The 20,687-nt window shown below is 43.1% G+C and overlaps 2 protein-coding genes across 3 annotated transcripts; one reads left to right on the forward strand and one right to left on the reverse strand.

Annotated features, from left to right (window-relative positions):
• Positions 1–684: 684 nt before the first annotated feature.
• Positions 685–10,938, forward strand: map3k2 (mitogen-activated protein kinase kinase kinase 2). 2 transcript variants are annotated; one of them, XM_069164004.1, is made up of 17 exons: positions 685–1,588; positions 2,041–2,113; positions 2,621–2,739; positions 2,988–3,028; positions 3,115–3,214; positions 3,301–3,414; positions 3,717–3,813; positions 3,969–4,099; positions 4,596–4,675; positions 4,853–4,917; positions 5,112–5,204; positions 5,290–5,529; positions 5,617–5,765; positions 5,922–6,053; positions 6,192–6,321; positions 6,434–6,611; positions 6,924–10,938. In XM_069164004.1, the coding sequence occupies exons 2-17, from the start codon at positions 2,059–2,061 to the stop codon at positions 7,141–7,143; spliced, it is 1,944 nt and encodes a 647-aa protein (XP_069020105.1). In that variant the 5' UTR covers positions 685–1,588; positions 2,041–2,058; the 3' UTR covers positions 7,144–10,938. The 2 variants fall into 2 exon arrangements, with proteins under 2 accessions (XP_069020105.1, XP_069020104.1); XM_069164003.1 differs by having other exon boundaries at positions 685–1,020.
• A 1,389-nt stretch (positions 10,939–12,327) lies between these two features.
• Positions 12,328–19,334, reverse strand: LOC138207126 (NLR family CARD domain-containing protein 3-like). Its single transcript, XM_069164161.1, has 10 exons — positions 19,261–19,334; positions 18,959–18,987; positions 18,275–18,427; positions 17,308–17,386; positions 16,932–17,160; positions 13,740–15,543; positions 13,463–13,636; positions 13,196–13,369; positions 13,001–13,047; positions 12,328–12,884 (listed from the first exon to the last, which is right to left on the reverse strand). The coding sequence occupies exons 2-10, from the start codon at positions 18,964–18,966 to the stop codon at positions 12,328–12,330; spliced, it is 3,225 nt and encodes a 1,074-aa protein (XP_069020262.1). The 5' UTR covers positions 18,967–18,987; positions 19,261–19,334.
• Positions 19,335–20,687: the final 1,353 nt, after the last annotated feature.

Here is a 20,687-nt window from a genome sequence, read left to right on the forward strand (position 1 = left end):
TAATTCAAAAGACTATATAATTTAAAAGACTATATAATTCAAAAGACTACATAATTCAAAAGACTATATAATTTAAAAAAAACTATATAATTCAAAAGACTATATAATTTAAAAGACTATATAATTTAAACGACTATATAATTCAAAAGACTATATAATTTAAAAGACTATATAATTCAAAAGACTATATAATTTAAACGACTATATAATTCAAAAGACTATATAATTCAAAAGACTATATAATTTAAAAGACTATATAATTTAAAAGACTATATAATTCAAGGGTTTATCATATATCTTTTTGAAAATACAGCCCAGCCTACTTATTCCTGTGTTTCTATGCCAAACACATCATAAGTTCACTCAGCAATAGAGTTGTCAGTGCTGAACTGAATAGAAAACCTCCCAAATGTCTTGATTTGACATGTTTCAGTCATGATGAAGGAAACTCGTACATTTCTCTGACATCACAAATTGTGTTTTTGTTGGACTCCTCCAACGAGGTTTGGGGGAAATACCGTGTATCAAGTATAAAAAAATAAAAAAATACTATTTCCGGTTAATACCTGTCGCTATAAAATACAAAATGTTATTTTCTTCACGCCGGGACCTTTTCTGTGTTTTATTTTGTCAGCAAAATGTAAACACTTCCGGTAGCAGTTTATGTGCTATCTGTTAGCTTGACGCGACGGCGGGGTCAACAGCGAGCGGAGCTCCCGTTAACCGGGCTGTGAAGTCCCACGAAATGACAGCCGTCCATTAAATTGGCTTCTTCACTCCCGCACAGACACGGAAACGCTTCGTCGGACGAACCATCGCGTCGCGGTTTGCCTCCCTGGAGACGCCGCGGGCTGAGCAGCCGCCGTCGGGCCTCGTCGTCGTGGCCCAGCAGGACTCGAGTGAAGTTGGGAGCGGACCTGCCAAACTTCTGCTTCCTCCAGCGGCTCTCCGCGGGGCCCGGGGCTCTGGTCACCGGCCCTGTGGATGAGTGAGTGAGCGCGAACCGGGTCAACCCGCCAGGTACGACGGGAAACACGGAGCACCTCGGTTCGACCCTCCGGACCCGGTCTGGTCGTGCAGAGCAGGCGAAGCTTGGAGTAGCATTAGCTTAGCTTCACAACTTCCCCGGCCCGACAGGCTAAGCGTTAGCCACTTAGCTTAGCTTAGCTTAGCATAGCAGCTCGTGATGTGTTCCGGTTCGTTTCGAGACGTGAACTCGTCCGTGAAGCGGATTCACTTTGTTGTCCGTCGCGTTAAACGGACCAGCAACAGCTGCTGCTCACTCGGCTAACGTGAGCGGGTTCGTTTTAAAGCCAGCTGGTTGTCTATCGAAGGAGGCCATATCAGATCTCCAGCTGTCCATCACACGCGTCAACGTGGTGCTGATGTCCAGCTGTCCATCACACACGTCAATGTCATCGCTGAGACATTTTAAGGGCTAAGATCATGTTAATGTGATGGAATTGTCAGATTTTACGTCACGAGCAGACATTGATCAATCAGCGACGGCCTCTCATCATCAACAACCAATCAGCAGTCTTCACTCACTGTTGTCGGTCTGTTCATACTGACGGTGGCGTTTTGCACAGTAAGACTTATAATAAATAACTAATACACCTAATTATACATCCAAGTTTATACTTCTGTTTTGACTTTTTTTTTTTTTATCTGACAGATAAAGCTAGAAATGACTTTGCAGGTTAAGATCTTACAATCAAAATGTACCATCAGTTTATAGTGTTTCAGTTTATAAAGCTGTTTAAATATGATTCAACTCAACCGACTTTCACATGACTACCTAAAAAAATGATCATTTAATTGCAGTTTGCCACTCTGCTCTCCTCTAAAATCACTGTAATGACACCAATTTGGGATTAAATTATTGTTATTATGCATATTTATTTTACCCCACATCTTTCCCAGTGCAGGTGGTTTCTGGCTCGGAGTCCCTCTTTATAGATCTGCTGCTCAATCAGCCGCCTCAGGCTATTTAAACGTCTCCAATCAACTGCATGTCATGTTGTCCTTTTGCTGTTTCAGGAGAAAGGAATCCCTTTGATGGGAGAGTCCTCTTTCCTGGCCTCCTGGGTCAATCCCCGTGCCACGATGATGGGTATGTTCGTATGCGTGTGCGTGTGTTGAGGTAGTGTTACTGCTTGGCAGTGAGCCAACTTCCATCTTTTGTCAAAACTGCAGCTCAAGGAATGTGTTTTCTCCAAGAACAATGGCTCTCCTACTGCACGTCTACAATCATTAGAAAAGTACTTTCCAGTGTTTCTTCAAGTCTTTATAAGTTTAAAGTTTGCGATATGTGAAGAAGGAAAAGTTAGTCATTTATTATTGTGAGGCATAATTTTGATTCTTGTTTTTCACAGCATCAGTTTGAATCGAGTCAAATTCACCCAAAATATCTATATTCTGTTATTCTCTCGGAAACAGTATTTTCCTGAGATTGAAATATGTCTTTTGCAGATGTTTTTTTGTAACCATCTGGATTATTTAATTTTCTGTCTCGTTACAATGGTGTTTTTAGTAATTTTTTTTAATTAACTCTCTTTATAGTTTTATCAATTTTAACAGCAAAATCTGCTAAATAAACTGACGTCATGTTGTCTCACAGATGAGCAGGAGGCGCTGAACTCGATCATGCAGGACTTGGCCGAACTGCACCGCTCCAGCCGTCCTGCCATGTTCCTGTCGGACCTGGGCAAACCCAAAGCCTCCTCCCCCAAGAACCAGGTAACCGCTTTTAATACTCCGGCTGAAAGACTAGAAGGGAGGCTCATGGAGTCAAAACCTTGATCTTTCGATGCCACAAATGCAACTGAAGATCAAGATGGTTTAAAAATGCTCATTGAAATGAATATATATTTTTTTTTTTTAAAGAAATCTTGCAGAAGCTTTTTTGTGGGTTTTTAAAGCTGTTTGAGTGCGTGTTACTTTGGCTGTTTTACAGCTGTTGCTGAATTTGTCTCTTTTTCCAACAGAACGATGTGAGAGTGAAGTTCGAGTTCAAAGGGGAGAAGAGGTAAAGTTTTGACCAGGTTCATCCCTTTAATGTTACCAGTGCAAACCAACTGTGCCTTTCTGACCTTTGACCTTTCTTCTCTGCAGGATCTTGCAGTTCCCTCGACCTGTCAAGCTGGAAGACCTGAGAGCAAAAGCAAAAGTGGCGTTTGGTCAGACGATGGACCTTCACTATACTAACAATGAGGTACAAAGACTTCACGGGCCTCAATGACACAACACGTGTTGTAATACTGACGTTGAATATTCAAAAGTATTTTTTTCCTCTTGCAGTTGGTGATTCCATTGACCACTCAGGACGACCTGGACAAGGCCATAGAGCTGCTGGATCGCAGTGTTCACATGAAAAGCCTGAAGATCCTTCTGGTGCTCCAGATCTCCTCTCAAGTCAGTGGAAAATCCTCTTCCATGATTTCAACGCTGAGTTTTATACTTGGCACAATATATACGTATAGACAATTGTACATACGGTTATTTTATTCTGTGATCGTGATTGCCGTACGCAGTAAGGTTTAATAACAAAAACTTGTTTGTCTGAAACTGTGTTTTTACTGTGTTTCTCCAAACTTTAAAACATTTAAAATCTTTTCATCAGAGACTGTTATCACACAATATGAACTGAAAAACCAGGTACAAATTAGTTTAGTCTTTTAAATGTTAACACCTGTTTTGTTTCTTTGTTTGTCCAGAACTCCTCCTCCAGCATGGACCTCTTGCCGTCCCATGAGGAGCTGGACAACACAGGATTTAGGGTTGTAGACAAGAAAAGCATGCTGGCTTTGATAGGTGAATAATGTCTCCTGGTCAAATGAATGGTTTTAATGAGAGGTGCAGCAAACTTAAAAGTTAGGAGATAATTTAGCTCCTCTCACTCTGATGCACACAAGTTCGTCCCTTTGTCAGTCATCTTCTCTTCAATGCTGTTCCCCATCCAACCTCAGGTTCCCATTCAACAGACCGCAGCTCTCCTCCTCCAGGATACATTCCCGACGCTCTCCAGCAGGTGGCGAGGAACGGCTCCTTCACCAGCATCAACAGCGAAGGGGAGTTCATTCCTGAGAGCATGGACCAGGTACCAACACTCAGGACTGTCGGCTGTAGAGGTTGTTATGGCTGCTATGTTGGACTTTTGACCAGCAACTTTGTCGGGAAACCATCACTTTCCATTAAACGCTGAACATTTTCGGATGTAGTATTAAGTATCTCTTTGCTGTGACCACTGGATTTTGTGGTGTACTTGATACTCTGGGGGAAATGTTACATCCCTGATATACTCCAAAACAGCCCCGGGTGCACACAGCACAGCAAGTGGTGGATGCACATATTTTTTCCTTAAATACTACATGGTGTGTTTGGGTACATAGACTTGTTTCACACATGTGCAATCAACACACTTGTATAGTTGTGGTTACCAAAAACCTGTGCAAGTCATTGTGGCCCATTGCAGGCAGTTTGTTTAATGTCATTTTTCATGTTTCGTGTTAGAAATTCATAGAAAATTTAGTCCTAAAGTGAAGGCACTTTGAGAGTATACGAGTTTCTTTCTCTGAATTCATTTTACTTTTCAGATGTTGGACCCGCTGTCAATGAGCAGTCCGGAGAACTCGGCCTCTGGAAGTTGTCCGTCTTTAGACAGCCCACTAGACAGGTCAGTATGACAAAATCTAAAATATACATCGTTGTACATCAAGTATTTGGCCCGTGTTGTAAGATGTAATTGTCGGTTATACATAATCAGAGAGAACCCAGCACTGTGCTGCACAAACTGACCAAACAAAGTGTGATGGTCATTGTAGTTTTTTGTTTTTGTCTTGGTGTTGTGCAGTGACTACCCAAAGTCCAGGATGCCCAGAGCACAGAGCTACCCAGACAACCACCAGGACTTTCCAGGTAAGTGGGCAAAACATTTAGTAGCTGGTAAATAGAAAAGGAAATTGATAATAAACCATTCTCTGCTTTATCTGCTGAAATAATAAGTTAAAACGTGTCCAATTCAATCCACTCACCTGCAACTGCTGGATGCGACTTCTCTTTTGTGGCTTCCATCATAAATTGTTTACAGTCGTGCTCCTTTTTCTCTGCAGAGTACGACATCCCAGTCTTCGAGAAATCAGGGAAAGGGGGGACGTATCCTCGACGCTACGGCATTCCCTTCGGTCTTCAAGATTACAGTGACGGTGGGTAATTTTTTTAGACTGACACCCAAAGAGTACGACTGCATAAGTGAAATAAAAATGTTGTCGATCCTGATCGTCCGTGCAGGGAGGAAGACTTTCCCTCGGGCTCGACGAACGCAGGTTCACGGCTTCCGCTCACCTGTCAGCTTCAGCCCGACCGAGCAGTCGCCGAGCACCAGCAGCGGTAGCAGCGTTTTCACCCCCGACCTGGAAGAGGCCCCTGGGCCCGCCAGGAGGCCGAGGAGGGGCAGCGATATTGAACCAAACCCCAGTTCAACCCCCACACCGACCCTCTCGGTCATGGACATCAGTCCACCCAGCCGCTGTGAGTCCTCGCTTTATCTGCATATACAACAGGTGCACAAGACATCAGTCTGTGTGCTCAATACCGGTGGTGTCTCTTTGTGTCCAGCTCCACGTGCTCCAACCAACTGGCGGCTGGGGAAACTTCTGGGTCAGGGGGCGTTCGGACGGGTTTTCCTGTGTTATGACGCCGATACTGGACGAGAACTGGCAGTTAAACAGGTCCAGTTTGACCCAGAGAGTCCCGAGACCAGCAAGGTGTGTGTGAAGGTTTGAAAGAATGCTTGTGTCTCCATCCTGCTGCTGCTTCACATTATACATCGCATAACCCTGGATTATGATGTATTGTAGTTTGAAATATCAAGTCGACAGGAAAAGATTCACGTTTTTTTCCCCTCTTTTTTTTTTTTTAAGGAGGTGAGCGCGCTGGAGTGTGAAATCCAGCTTCTGAAGAACTTGTGCCACGAGCGGATTGTCCAGTACTACGGCTGTCTGCGAGACACGATGGAGCGAACGCTCTCCATCTTTATGGAGTACATGCCCGGAGTGAGTGCTCATTCATCATTTACTAACTGTTTTAAAAAGTCGGCTGGCTGAACATGAAATGGTTCAGCAAACATTTCTGGTGAGAGTTCCTCAGCGTTGGTGCCGGCAGTAGTGAGATATTTCTGATGATTTGCTCAGGGCTCCATCAAGGACCAGCTGAAGTCGTACGGAGCGCTGACGGAAAACGTCACGCGGCGCTACACCCGGCAGATTCTGGAGGGCGTTTCCTACCTGCACAGCAACATGATCGTCCACAGGGACATCAAAGGTATCTTGCTGTGTTTTTGGCTGCCACTGGATTTCAGTGTAAACTCTTACACAGAGTATAAAGATGCAGGTGGAGCTGAAGGTGCAGCTGAATGACTGTCCTCTTCCTTAAGGGGCCAACATCCTCCGCGACTCCGTGGGTAATGTGAAGCTGGGGGACTTTGGGGCCAGCAGGCGGCTGCAGACCATCTGTTTGTCAGGAACAGGCATTAAGTCGGTGACCGGCACCCCCTACTGGATGAGCCCGGAAGTGATCAGTGGAGAAGGCTATGGCAGGAAGGCTGACATCTGGTGAGGCCACACAGATCACTATATATTAGACATTGTACTTTAAGCCTGATTTAGTATTTAGAGAAGAATTTTAACAAAAGATCATTTCAATGAGAAACTGGGCCGTGTCTCTGCAGTTTCCATGTTATCAGTAAGTTTAATTCAGTTTTTTCATCAAGTAACTGCAGCTGATATTTCAGTGTGTCAGGTACATATAGAAATATATCTGAATCAAACTCTGTATCAGAGATGCACAACAGTAAAGGACTCGTCTCGGGCCCGAGAAAGCTTTGTGTGAACGTCCCGTTAAAAACGTGTTATTTCACCCTTTAGGAGTGTCGGCTGTACCGTGGTGGAGATGCTGACGCAGCGACCTCCATGGGCAGAGTTTGAGGCCATGGCAGCCATCTTTAAGATTGCCACCCAGCCCACGAACCCGGTTCTCCCCGCCCATGTGTCGGACCACTGCCGAGAGTTCCTTAAACGGATCTTCGTTGAGACCAAGCAGCGCCCGTCTGCAGATGAGCTACTGAGGCACATCTTTGTACATTAACCCCTGAACCTGCCCCCCCGCCCGCCTGCCGAACTGCCAAACATGGCCTTACCTGATGAGGCGGTACCCCCTCTGACCCCGCCCCCTCCGCCTCCGCCTCGGACCACGTCGGACCAGGAAGAACTGGCTGGAAGAAGGTGGAGTGTTCAGGCAGGGGGCGAGTACTGGCTCCTCCTGTCTCTGTTTGTATGAGACTGCCATAGAGGACATGAGTTTTATTTTATGTTTCTCCGCAAGTTGCACCTTATTTTCTCAGACACGGAGGGTGGAGCTGTTCCTCTTGAAGCGATGACTCTTTGAAAACCTTTTTTATGTTTGTACGGTTTCTCTCTTGGAACGTGTTGGCGTGGGATCGTGTTGGTGTTGTGGACCTACAGGAAGTGATGCCTGACTCTGAAGTGGCCCTGCCCCCCCCCCCTCCCCATCTCGCTGACCCGACCCCAGAATGTAGTCTCCTGCCAAAACCCAGAGCAATGGTGACGACCTGCGCCCGCTGCTATAGACGAAGCTAAATCCCAGACGCAGAGGACACTCCGTGAGAAGTTTCCACTCACCTGCCCTCATCCTTCGTCCGCTGTCTGCTTTAGTGTGACCTTCGCTCATCTTCCTTCTTTGCCGTGTGCCTTTTCTGTTTTTAACGCAGTGGAGGAACGAGTCCCGCGTTTCGCTCTTAGTTGCAACAGTTCTCAGTGTTGTTTTGGCTCCTGGATAAACTGCCTTTGCACCGTTAGCCCAACTGCAGCTGATCTCAGTTCAGCTCTAATGTCCGTTTCTGCCTCCTCTGTAGCAGGGACTTCTGGTACTAAGCGGGGATCGTCCTGGTTCCCACCTCAGCTCAGCTCATTCTGTGTTTTTGCCTGCTGTACCGGCTCCTCTGGCTGGTAACCAAAAATCCCTCAGACCTTCTGTTGGAAGACGTGCCGTGCTGTGAAGTGAAGTGAAGTGTGGCGAGTGAGTTTTTGGATTCACCAGCTGAATGGCACTCGGACCAGGATCAGAACTTCTGCCGCAGCCTCTCGGATGCACTCCTCTCACCTCTGCTTCTCCAACAGTCAGATCAGGTGAACTCTCGTCATGGCAGATCAGTTTCTGGTTTGAGGTTCCAGGAAGCAGAAAGTTAAATCAAAGTTTGTCAGTTTTAAAACTAAATTCAACTAAAGTATTTAATCTGGAAATATCTTTTAAAAATAAGTCACCGAGTTTTTCAGTGCCGATGCTGCAGACATCTCGGTCGGTCTTCAGACAATGTGAACGGTTTGTTCTGTCATGACAGAGCAGCGAAGCAGGAGGTGAACATCTGAGGAGCGCTCAGGCAGCGCTGCAGAAAACTCACACTCGCACTTCTGCTTCTTTTATTTCAAACTAAACGTGGACGACTCGAGGAGCTTCGACCTCGGCCGTTTCCCGCTGCTCCACGAGCTGCTCACTGTTTAACCGTCACGTCTCCTCCTGCTCCACAACTGCAGTCGGTACCTTCGTGTTCTGCAGCCGCTGTGCCATTCAGAGCTCTTGTTTTGTTCCATGTCTGGATTTGTTTTAGTTTTCAGCCTCTGATGCACTTCGACAGCTTACAGTCTCTCAGAGCGTCACTCAGCTCTGCAGTCTCTGTTCCCGCCAAATCAAACGCTTCAAAGTTAACTCGTCACTTTAGCCGAACCACAAACGCTGCGCCCTGCGGGGCCGAGCTTCACGGCATCGCCTCCGCAGATATTTACTCACCGGGCAGCGGGACCAACTCTGTGTTTTGGTTCCTGGGCAGCTCTGTCGGCAGCCGATTAGACGAGAGGCGGACTCTGTTCAATCAGCACTCTTCATCCGATCAATAACACACCTGATCCTTACCAGTCAGCCCGTTGCTGATTTAGGGCTCATGCAATGCCTTAAATATTAGATGTTGGACAAACACACTGAGTGACCTGCAGAAGACAGATTATGAATCATTTACACGTAGTAATAATAATGTGAGTCAGTAACTTGAGCAGAGTCGGTTGTTGTGGGCGGGGCTGCAGCTGCATGGTTTAACAGAAGGTATTGAAACCTTTTCTACTTACTGAAGAGCAAGTGATGAAATATTTCTGCTAATTAAAGGAGAAATGCGCAACATTTTACAGGCTGAGTGCAGCAGGCCGAGTGTTGTTGGAAACTGCTGGTAGATCCTCGGCTGCATTGCTCTGGTTTAATTTCTCCACAGTCCTTCGAGACAGAAAAGCACACCGAAGCTAAAGTTAAACGTTTCTCATCCACACATCCAAACAAGGTTAAACAAAATGGCTTTTGGTCCGGTTTCTCACTGCGAGCTTCAGTGGCGCCGCCTCTCATATGTTTGTAACGGTACGTAAAGATTGCAGCTTCTATCCACCAGAAGACGGATGTTGGTACAAATAAATGTTCCATTTGAACTTTATTTTATTTATATAGCGCCAAATCACAACATAGGTTATTTCATGGCACTTAACACATTAAAGTCCTGACAGCAAGACTTTACAATATTTGCTGTTGTTGTAGTTTCCCTCAGTGGACACTAGATGGTACTAAAGAGCTGCAACTTACAGATTGCCCCTTTTAAAGGCAGAAGGATTTCTTCACCTTTGCTTTGCTCATCATCACCTTCATCACAGTTCTGGATTTTCTCTGAAAGCACTTAAACAGGTCTGAAAGGTTCAGGCCTCTGTTGCTCTGTGGTACACGCGTCTGATTGGCTGGTTGATCCACACGGGTTGTGGAAACTTAAACGCTCTCTGACTGTCATGATGCATCCTCATAGCGGTAAGAAAACAGGAAGTTGTCAGCCTGTCGTCATGGAAGCATTTGTGGTTGTATTGAGTTTGAGGCGGCTCACTGTAAAATGTCTGATACAGGTGGAGGCTGAGCTGTAAACGCCGCCAGCACTGGTAAACCTTGATACGCACTACCATTATGCACTATCGATTATTCACTGATGCTTTTTCACGGTTCCTTGTCGGCTGTCAATCGCACAGCTCGGTTCAGCGACCTTTTCTTTGCACATTTAAAAGACTGTTTTTTTTTATTTTTACTGTGTGTATGTGTGTGTGTGTGTGTGGTTCAGTTCAACTTTACATGAATGTAATGTCTCATCTTGACCGCCAGGTGGCCTCGTTCACCACAGTGGATTAACCCTTCGGTACCAGTATTTGTCACCTGCAAACGCCAAGATACACCTGTAGTTCTCTCAATAGTGTCTGGAGCCACTGCTGCCACTCCTGTGTGTGTGTGTGTGTGTGTGTGTGCGTATGTGTGTGTGTGTGTGTGTGTGTGTGTAAAATTTGTATGTGTAAATGTGCATTTACTGCAGATTTTGCTCATTGGACACTGCGGCCGAAATGCCTTGAGCATTCTGACTGTAGGGTTGAGAACGTTAAAATAAAACGGAAAAATAAAACAAACAAAAAAATCGTGTACAAATGTATAAAATGAAATTGTACCCCTCCCCACCACCCTTGTTTTTTTTTTTAAAGAAAAGTACTTATATCCGACATGTTTGGTCTCTGTGTATTGTAAAAGAAGCCATGTTTATAATTCTAATTGGTTTGTGACCAATACGCCTGTTTATATCAGATCTGTATATCAGTGGTACGCATAATTTTTTAATATATATTTTTTATTTTACTTTTTTTTAAATGGGAGATTTTATGCATGGTTGGGTCCTGAGAGACGCAGCGGTGCCGTTGAATGGTTGCTGTTTTTTGGCAAAATTCTGGAGTATTGCGACAGCTCTGTGTTCATAATTACAACAATTATGACTGGCGATGAAAACAATAAAAGATATTTATTGCATTTTGGTGTGTTAGTGGCATTTTTTCCTGAGTGGGTCATTTTGTGTCATGCCAGACCCAAAGGTTTGGATCTAGAAAAATTCCATCCATCATTGTAGAAGTATTATAATTAATTTCATAAAATAAATAAGAATATGAACTCAAAGTTTTCACAACTATAGCATTTACTTGCGTAAGAGAGAATTATGTTGTTGTTTTTTTCTGTATTTTTCTGATATTTGTTGTTTGTTCTTAGAATTTGTTTTATAATTATGCAACCGGTAACTAGAAAGTATAGACGATCTGTTCTTTTAGAAACTTTTTCCATCCTTCTGTGTTTGTAATAACTTTGGTTCTTTGTCGTAGCTCTGAATCTTTTCGCCTCTTTGCAGGTGGTTTGAGAATCTGTGTGTCCAACAGTGATGTCCAACAGGCTGTGGGTCCACTGGACTTTTCCCCGACAGACATTTGAACTCGTTTTAGTTCAGGTGTGTTAATGATGGCTGCCTTCCAATTAGAGGAAGTCCTGCTTGTGTGTGTGCTGGATCGCTGTCATGACCTCCTGGGACATTTAATCAAACTGATCCAACGTAAACTCCGATGTCTGCCGTGAAAAAGGTCCGTTTGAACAACAACAACGTGAGGAGGACTCAGGAAGCTGCTGTTGAACCTTGCAGCCTGTTTGCAGTGAGTGAAGTGATGGCAGCCGTTTCTTATCAGCCTTTCATCATCGGCTAAAAGACTGAACTTGTGTTTCAGGATCCATCGAAGACCAGACCGCCTTGGAGCAGCGTACACCACTTATCAGCCACTTACAGTGCAGCCCTGAGATCCCTCCCCAGGCAGCTCAGCACCCAGGACTCATGACCTGAATGACTAAGATGATGGCGGGGTGAGTCTCGAGCTGCCAACGACCCCCCAACAAGCTCAGAGCCAGCGACTCCTCCAATAATCACTGAGCATTTATAGCAACAGGTTGTAAAGCATGATTTTATTACTTTTTCAAAAACACCTTTACAAATATTTTACCGTCACAGACATATGATTCAAATCTAGTTATCATTCAAGAAAACGTGAAGATAACCCAAACTTGACCATGATAAAATACAATTAAAGTCTAGGTATCATTAAAGTAAATAAAAGTATGTATCATTGGACAATAATCTCTGAATAACTCCAAACACTGTCACACTACCAAAATATAGTGATATTCACTAAAAAACTTTAAGTGGAAAAACAGAACAACATTTGATCCCGTGATGATTGTAGTTTCCATCTTCAAAGGACGAGAAGAGGAAGAAGTTTACAAAAGAATCTGATTCAGTATATTAATGTGAAAAGATGTTCCTGAATGAGAGAGACTGAACTTTCTGTTTAACAGGGTTTTTCTTACAGCAGGAGATGATTTATACTAAACTGAACCCAGAGACACTGAAGATCCAGACCAGGACCAGAACCCAAATCCAGGATACAGAGGTTCAGTGAATGTGGTGTTGAAGGTGTGGAGGTGAATCAGAGAGCCAGAAGAGATTGTGTAGAAGGACAGAGTCCCAGCAGGACAGTCCACATACACTGCCACTCTGTTAGAGACAGAGGAGGAGGAGGAGGAGGCGGCGATGGAGGCGAGGGAGGTGACCACCTTATTGTGTGAGACTGCATAACGACCACCATCAGAGCAGCTCAGACTCCAGGACTGATGGTTTAATCCAAACTCACATTGATCTCTCTCTCCTCTCCTGCTGATTCCTCTGTAACTCACTGATATACCGACCACGTCTTTCCACTCCACCTCCCAGTAACAACGGCCAGTCAGACCAGTTGAACACAGCAGCTGATGGCATCGATCAAATCTATCGGGGTGATCGGGATACGATTGATCTTCCTCCACGTACGACACCTTCCTGTTGTTGTCGGACAGTCGGAGGTGTCCGTTCACCGTGTTTGTGTCAAGTGCGAGTTCACAGAAATCTGATGGAGAACAAACACAACACGGCTGCAGTTACTGATACATCACCTGTTCATTTGATGACATCATCGATCTGGATGAGTGATGTCACGTGGTTGGATGTGTGCTGCACACTTACACTTCCTCAGACCTGGTTTCATCCATCGGACTCCAGCAGGCTCCACCCTGAAAGGAGGAGGGGGGTCAGACATGGACGTGACATCACTCTCCTCCACACACTGTTACACACTGATCAAGGACCAGTCCAACATTTTCACACAGTCCCGTCCTCTGTCCTCTGTCAGACTGTCTGTCTGCAGCAGCGTCTCCATACCTGAGAGTCTCCAGTTTACAGTGAGGATCCTTCTGTAGAGCAGACAGCAGCTTCACTGTTGAGTCTCCTGGATGGTTGTAGCTCAGGTCCAGCTCTCTCAGACTGGAGGGGTTGGAGATCAGAGCTGAGGTCAGAGAAGCACAACCTTCCTCTGTGATCAGACAACCTGACAGCCTGCAGACAACAAATTCAACAAATCAGATCAGATTCTACTCGGCTGTTTATCAGGAAAATAATCCTCATCAGTTCAGCAGCTTGAATCCTGACCTGAGAGTCTCCAGTCTACAGTTTGGACTCTTCAGTCCAGCAGACAGCAGCTTCACTCCTGAATCCCGCAGCTCGTTGTTACTCAGGTCCAGCTCTCTCAGACTGGAGGACGAGGAGCTGAGGACTGAGGACAGAGCTTCACAGCTTCTGTCTGACAGGTTACAGACAGTCAGCCTGAAGAGATGAAAATCAGCAGAAAAAGAAACCCAAGGTTCAGTTTCATTCGGTATCAGAACACCTGAAGCATCAGGACTGAACAACATGTCAACAAGCTTACACAGCTTTGTTGGAGGCTTTGACCACCGGCAGCAGCCTCAGGAGAGCCTCCTCTGAAGCAGAGTATTTCTTCAGGTCAAACACATCCAGATCTTCTTCTGATGACAGTAAGATGAAGACCAGAGCTGACCACTGAGCAGGAGACAGTTTATTTGTGGAGAGACATCCTGATTTCAGGGACCATTGGATCTCCGTCACCAGAGAACGATCCTTCAGTTCATTCAGACAGTGGAACAGGTTGATGCTTCTCTCTGCAGACAGATTCTCACTGATCTTCTCCTTGATGTACTGGACTGTTTCCTGATTGGTCTCTGAGCTACTTCCTTTCTGTGTCTGCAGGCCTCGTAGGAGAGTCTGATTGGTCTCCACGGACAGGCCCAGGAGGAAGCGGAGGAACAGGTCCAGGTGTCCGTTTGGACTCTCCAAAGCTTTGTCCACAGCCCTCTGGTAGAGAGGTGTTGGATCAGGTTGGTAATTTAGGACTTTGGCCCACCAGGGTTTAGTGTTTTGTTCTTCCATCAGTTTGACAGCAGAGTTGATGAAGGTCAGATGGACGTAAAGAGCAGCCAGAAACTCCTGAACGCTCAGATGGATGAAGCAGAACACCTTGTCCTGGTACAGCCCGCTCTCCTCTTTAAAGATCTGGGTGAACACTCCTGAGTACACTGAAGCTGCTTTGATATCGATGCCATACTCTGTCAGGTCGGACTCATCGAAGATCAGCTTTCCTTTCTGCAGCTGCTCGAACGCCAGTTTTCCCAGAGACGCCATCATCTTCCTGCTCTTCAGACTCCAGTGTGGATCTGTCTCAGCTCCTCCATCAAACTTGACCTGCTTCACTTTGGCCTGAACCACCAGGAAGTGGATGAACATCTCCGTCAGGGTCTTGGGCAGCTCTCCTCCGTCTGTGCTCTTCAACACCTCCTCCAGAACCGTAGCGGTGATCCAGCAGAAGACCGGGATGTGGCACATGATGTGGAGGCTTCTGGATGTCTTGATGTGGGAGATGATCCTCTTACCCTGCTCCTTATCACTGAACCTCTTCCTGAAATACTCCTCCTTCTGCGGGTCAGTGAACCCTCTGACCTCGGTCACCATGTCAACACACTCAGCAGGGATCTGATTGGCCGCTGCAGGTCGTGTGGTTATCCAGAGGCGAGCGGAGGGAAGCAGTTTCCCCCTGATGAGGTTGGTCAGCAGCACATCCACTGAGGTGGACTCTGTAACATCAGTCAGGATCTCATTGTTCTGGAAGTCCAGAGGAAGTCGACACTCATCCAGACCGTCAAAGATGAACACAACCTGGAAGTGTTCAAAGCCGCAGATTCCTGCTGCTTCGGTTTCATTGAAGAAGAAATGAACCAGTTCCATCAAACTGAACTTTCTGTCTTTCAGCACATTCAGCTCTCTGAACGTGAACGGAAACATGAACTGGATGTCCTGGTTGGTTTTATCTTCAGCCCAGTCCAGACTGAACTTCTGTGTTAACACTGTCTTCCCGATGCCGGCCACTCCCTTCGTCAGCACTGTTCTGATTGGTTGATCTCTTCCAGGTGAGCCTTTAAAGATGTCTTCTTGTCTGATGGTTGTTTCTGTTCTGTCTGGTTTTCTGGATTCTCTTTCAATCCGTCTGACTTCATGTTCATCGTTGACCTCTGCAGTCCATCCCTCTGTGATGTACAGCTCTGTGTAGATGTCATTCAGACGGATCGGCTTTCTGGATTTAGAAATCCCCTCAAACATACTCTGGAACTTCTTCTTCAGCTTAGATTTAAGTTTACGTTGACAAACTGGAGCGAGACTTTCTGAATTAACAAAACAAATAAGAGCGATGAATAAATTATACAGTAAATAGTCCAACATTTCATTAACCAAAAGGAAATAAGACAGGAAATATCACATTAGTAACTATAACAAAAGTAAATATGGCATTACTAAATATGACCAAAGTAAGTATGAGTGAATATACTTACGGCATTTGTAAATATGGAGGTAATAAATATGACAGTAAATATGGTTTAAATAAATATGATCTTATTCAAAATGGCATAAGTAAATATGATATTACTAAATACAACTGTAAATATGACAATGAATATAATAGTAAATATGGTATTAGTAAATATGGCATAATGAATATAATAGTAAATATGATATTAGTAAATATGACAATGAATATAATAGTAAATATGGTATTAGTAGATATGACATAATGAATATAATAGTAACTATGGTATTAGTAAATATAACAATGAATATAATAGTAAATATGGTATTAGTAGATATGACGTAATGAATATAATAGTAACTATGGTATTAGTAAATATAACAATGAATATAATAGTAAATATGGTATTAGCAGATATGACATAATGAATATAATAGTAACTATGGTATTAGTAAATATGGCATAATGAATATAATAGTAAATATTATATTAGTAAATATGGCATAATGAATTATAATAGTAAATATGGTATTAGTAAATATAGCAATGAATATAATATAAAATATGGTATTAGTAAATATGACATAATGAATATAATAGTAAATATGGTATTAGTAAATATGACATAATGAATTATAATAGTAAATATGGTATTAGTAAATATGGCATTATGAATATAATAGTAAATATGATATTAGTAATATTAGTAAATATGGCATAATGAATATAATAGTAACTATGGTATTAGTAAATATGACAATGAATATAATAGTAACTATGGTATTAGTAAATATGACATAATGAATATAATAGTAACTATGGTATTAGTAAACATGGCAAAATGAATATAATAGTAAATATGGTGTTAGTAAATATGGCATAATGAATATAATAGTAAATATGGTATTAGTAAATATGACAATGAATATAATAGTAAATATGGTATTAATAAATATGACAATGAATATAATAGTAAATATGGTATTAGTAAATATGACAATGAATATAATAGTAAATATGGTATTAGTAAACATGGCAAAATGAATATAATAGTAAATATGGTATTAGTAAATATGGCATAATGAATATAATAGTAAATATGATAATAGTAAATATGGCATAATGAATATAATAGTAACTACGGTATTCTAAGATATGACATCTGTAAACATAACATTGGTAAATATGATATTAGTAAATATGGTGTCCTTCCAGCCAGTTAAATGTGCAGAGAAATCCTCTTACTTCTCTGCAGACGGTCAGCCAGCTCCTCCTGCTTCATTCTCTTCAGGAAGTGCAGTGTGATCTTCATAAATGACTCTCTGCTGCTCCTCCTCTGCTCTTCATCCTCACCCTCCAACACCTCCTCATCCTCCTCCTTACTTATTAAGATTTCTGAGTAATGTGGACTCAGGATTTTCTGCATCTGCTTCAGCTCTTTCCTCACAAACTGGACGATGTTTTCCTCCAGCAGCTGGAACAGAATAAACAAGTCAGACTGAAATCATGGAGACCAACATCAGATCCATGTTGGACTGATAATCCAGTGGTGTACAAAGTGCAGCACAGAGATGACTGTGGACACAACAGATGTCAAACTGGTTGTTATCCATGTACAGACCACAAACATGGAGTCCAGCTGTGTTTGATCCTGCTGGGCAGACTGATCTCCGGGAACCTTTGAGCTCTGCTGGCCGACTCTGTGGAGGAATCATGAAGCATCAGCTCACACTGGTGAGTTACCATGGTTACCGCTGTATGGTTCACACAGGTGAGTTAAAGCCTGTGTGTTCTTGTGGTGATCATCCTGATCAGAACAAACACGACTGAGCTGTGACATTGTGAGAGAGAACTGGAGAACTGAATATGTGGGCTGAGTTGAGTTACATATGGAAGCACATTACAAATGGAGTCAGTGGTGCTCTCCTGCAAAGGACAATATCGTTCACACGTTTTGTCTTTAATTGCCTCTTAAAACAACGTAGATCTTCATCTTTCTGCCCAAACCGGTTCCATTCGTCCCCAGAGAGACGGGGTAGCATCACTTCCCCCAGAGACAACATGACAGCAGCCTGATGAGTTTCCACCTCAGAGTTCTTCAACTTCAGCAGCGGACCAGTAGAGACACCTGTCGGTGAGGGTTCAAACTGAGGAACATCTTACTTCTTTACAGGAGAGCGGGTCCTTCTTTTAAAGTCCATGTTGTGATGCTTTGACCGATCACTCTTCATGGACAGACAGCTGGGTTCAGGTCCTGGTTCTGGTTCTGGTTCTGAAGAGTCTGACTCCTGATGGATCCTGGTAGACAGAGAGGAAAACCAGCTGGCATCAAAATGTACTGTTTATTAGATGCCAACAACAAAAGCATAAATTTGGTAAACAACAAAGTTTGAAGCTTTTCAGGGTGAACATTTATAAACTGAGTGTCAGCCTGACATCACAGAGTAACTTCATCCAGTCTGTTGTTTGATGAGAACGTGTTCTTTCTACAACCTCTGCAGGAATATCACAGCATCAGCAGCATGTGCAGGAACACACCCGACCATCATGTGGAAGGTAGTTTCATTTTATATTCAGTTTTGTCTTACTTCTTCACAGCAGGGGTTTTTGATCTTTTAAAGTCAATGTTGTGATGCTTCGACCGATCACTCTTCATGGACAGACAGCTGGGTTCAGGTCCTGGTTCAGGTTCAGGTCCTGGTTCTGGTTCTGGTCCTGGGGAGTGTTGTTCCTGATGGGTCCTGGTAGACAGAGAGGAAAACTATCAACTCATCTTTAAGTTCAATCACGTTTCTGAGCTGTTTTTGGCCCAAAAAAACCCTCATGAAAGAATTTATTGAATATTTATTGATATTTGGCACAAACATGGACTTAGTTTACTAACTACATTTCTCAATAATGAACTTGTTTAATTTTGGAGGTCAAAGGTCACAGGGACCTGACAAAACTCATCTGTGGGAGAACTCAGCAGCTGCAGCTGAACCTTTAATATAAAGCACAGAGTCACTGCTCTCACTCACTTTACTGAGTTATAAAGTGTTCAGCTCATCACGTGGTTTCAGTCAGAGCACCAATACACTCTCAGTAAACATGAATTAAACAGTCATAAGACAACTGGAGTGTCAAAGTCCAAACTTCCTGTATGAGGAAGCTCATATCATGTTTATGGTTTATCATGAATCCACCAAAGGTCGGAGGAACCACCTCCAGCAACAGTGAACAACAGGTCGTGAGAAGAATGAATATGTAATGTGAGGTGTTGAGATTCATACCTCTTCATGTTGGCAAAAACCTGCAGCACCTGATGAACGAAACAACGGAGAGAAATTCATCATCAGTCTTTAGTCTCGGAGTAAAAACACAGATTTGATATCTGTCCGCATACATCGATCTGGATTTACGATAACATAAATTCAATAGTGATTATCTTTGAGGTTCCAGTGAAAGAGGAGAGGAATCACAGATGAAGTGATTCTGGACGTCAATACACCATCAGACAAAGAGCAGCTTGTTTGTGATGAAGAAGAGACATCAGCCTGTTAACAAAGAAGATTTAAATGAAAGGCCCACTTACTCAACTTCTTCCTGTGAACTCGTCTCTCGTCCTCTTGTCCTTCAACAGCCGTCTGTGTCTGCAGGCTGTCTCACACTGAATCTCCTTCATCCAGACATAAAACAAGAAGCCAATCTGAACCTGCAGAGCTCAGCGATCAACTGACATATGACTTTAATTTCAAACATATTAATATTTAACCCACATCCAAGTCCCTGATAACAGGAGTGACTATCCTGGTCGTAAAAAAAAACTACAATAAAACCATCTTTTTATGACTTTATTTCCATCTCTACATTTCACTGTTAAATGTGAACAAGACAAATGAAATACTCTCAACGTCTTAACCTGAAAAGTTAATTACGCTGCGTTAGGTAGATATTAATCTACAATTTCAGTTCACAATCAATAAACTAGCAGTCTAATAATAAGGAATGTAAATAATCCTCCTCATGTCATGTTCTCTTATTTCTACGACATTGTCAACTTCTCTTTGTGGATATTTCTTCTTGTCGAAAATGTTGTTCGCACGTAGTTTTTGTCCAGTCTGACAATTCCTGCAGTTCTCAAATGTGTCCACAAGAGGGCAGCAAACAGTCTGTTCTGTCATATTGATGGACTCTGTAGGACCCTGACTTCTGATTGGATCAACTCGAGAGGTGTGTTTCCCAGGTTGATCACTAAAGCTAACTTCCTCTACAGAAAGACCAAATTTACCATATTAAAAAGCCGACTTTGTCACTAGTTTTTTTTTAAAAATCCAGTCCATATTTTAGGCAGCCGTCAATCTTTTTACACATGCATCTATCTTCTGCTGCCATTAAAACAGAAACGAAACGTTTTCAAGCACGTTTGTTCATAACAACTAGTCTATACGTTTTATTTTGGAGGTAACAGGAAGTGTAGCTCTCATGTAATTCTTTTTACTCTTACTATTCCGTTAGTTCCCCACTGTGTCCACAAGGGGGCAGCAAACAGCCGGTTCTGTCGGACTGCCTCTGATTGAATCACCTCGAGCTCTGTATTTACCAAGTTAATAACTATTTTCTTTACTAACACGATTACAAAAGTAAATGCCGGTTAAGTGGAGAAGGTAGACAGCACTTCAGTGTATTATACATAATACATACATTATTATAACGCATCGTAATAATTGATGCTTTAATTTTGGCTGTCCAACCTATTTTATCCTCCTTGGTTCAAGTTCTGCTTTTTGTGTTTGAGAATCACGTTGCAACCAAATTTTCAAGCAACAGTCCAGTGTGACACGTTTAAAGTGAAATAACTGAGTAGGAACATTTAAAACGCTGATGGAAAATTATTTATTTCTCCTTTTATGCACAAATATTATGATTAGTTAGTAAGATTATGATTATTTGTGAACGTTGTATTTAATTGATTGTATGTTAACAGTTCAAGGAAACGAAAGGAGGCGTTGAATCGTGTCG

This window comes from Embiotoca jacksoni, unplaced genomic scaffold, assembly GCF_022577435.1.
Source record: "Embiotoca jacksoni isolate LCO1_2020_lvr unplaced genomic scaffold, fEmbJac1.0.p SCAF_30, whole genome shotgun sequence".
Lineage (NCBI taxonomy): Eukaryota > Metazoa > Chordata > Actinopteri > Embiotocidae > Embiotoca > Embiotoca jacksoni.

Coding starts and splice junctions, on each gene's coding strand:
- LOC138207126 (XM_069164161.1), bottom strand. Junction 17,161..17,307: donor AGCTGGACTCCATGTTTGTG/GTCTGTACATGG, acceptor ATTCTGTTCCAG/CTGCTGGAGGAAAACATCGT. Junction 13,637..13,739: donor AAAGCCTCCAACAAAGCTGT/GTAAGCTTGTTG, acceptor TCATCTCTTCAG/GCTGACTGTCTGTAACCTGT.
- map3k2 (XM_069164004.1), top strand. CDS start 2,059: ATGGGAGAGTCCTCTTTCCTGGCCTCCTGGGTCAATCCCCGTGCCACG. Junction 3,215..3,300: donor TTCACTATACTAACAATGAG/GTACAAAGACTT, acceptor TTCCTCTTGCAG/TTGGTGATTCCATTGACCAC. Junction 6,612..6,923: donor GGCAGGAAGGCTGACATCTG/GTGAGGCCACAC, acceptor TTCACCCTTTAG/GAGTGTCGGCTGTACCGTGG.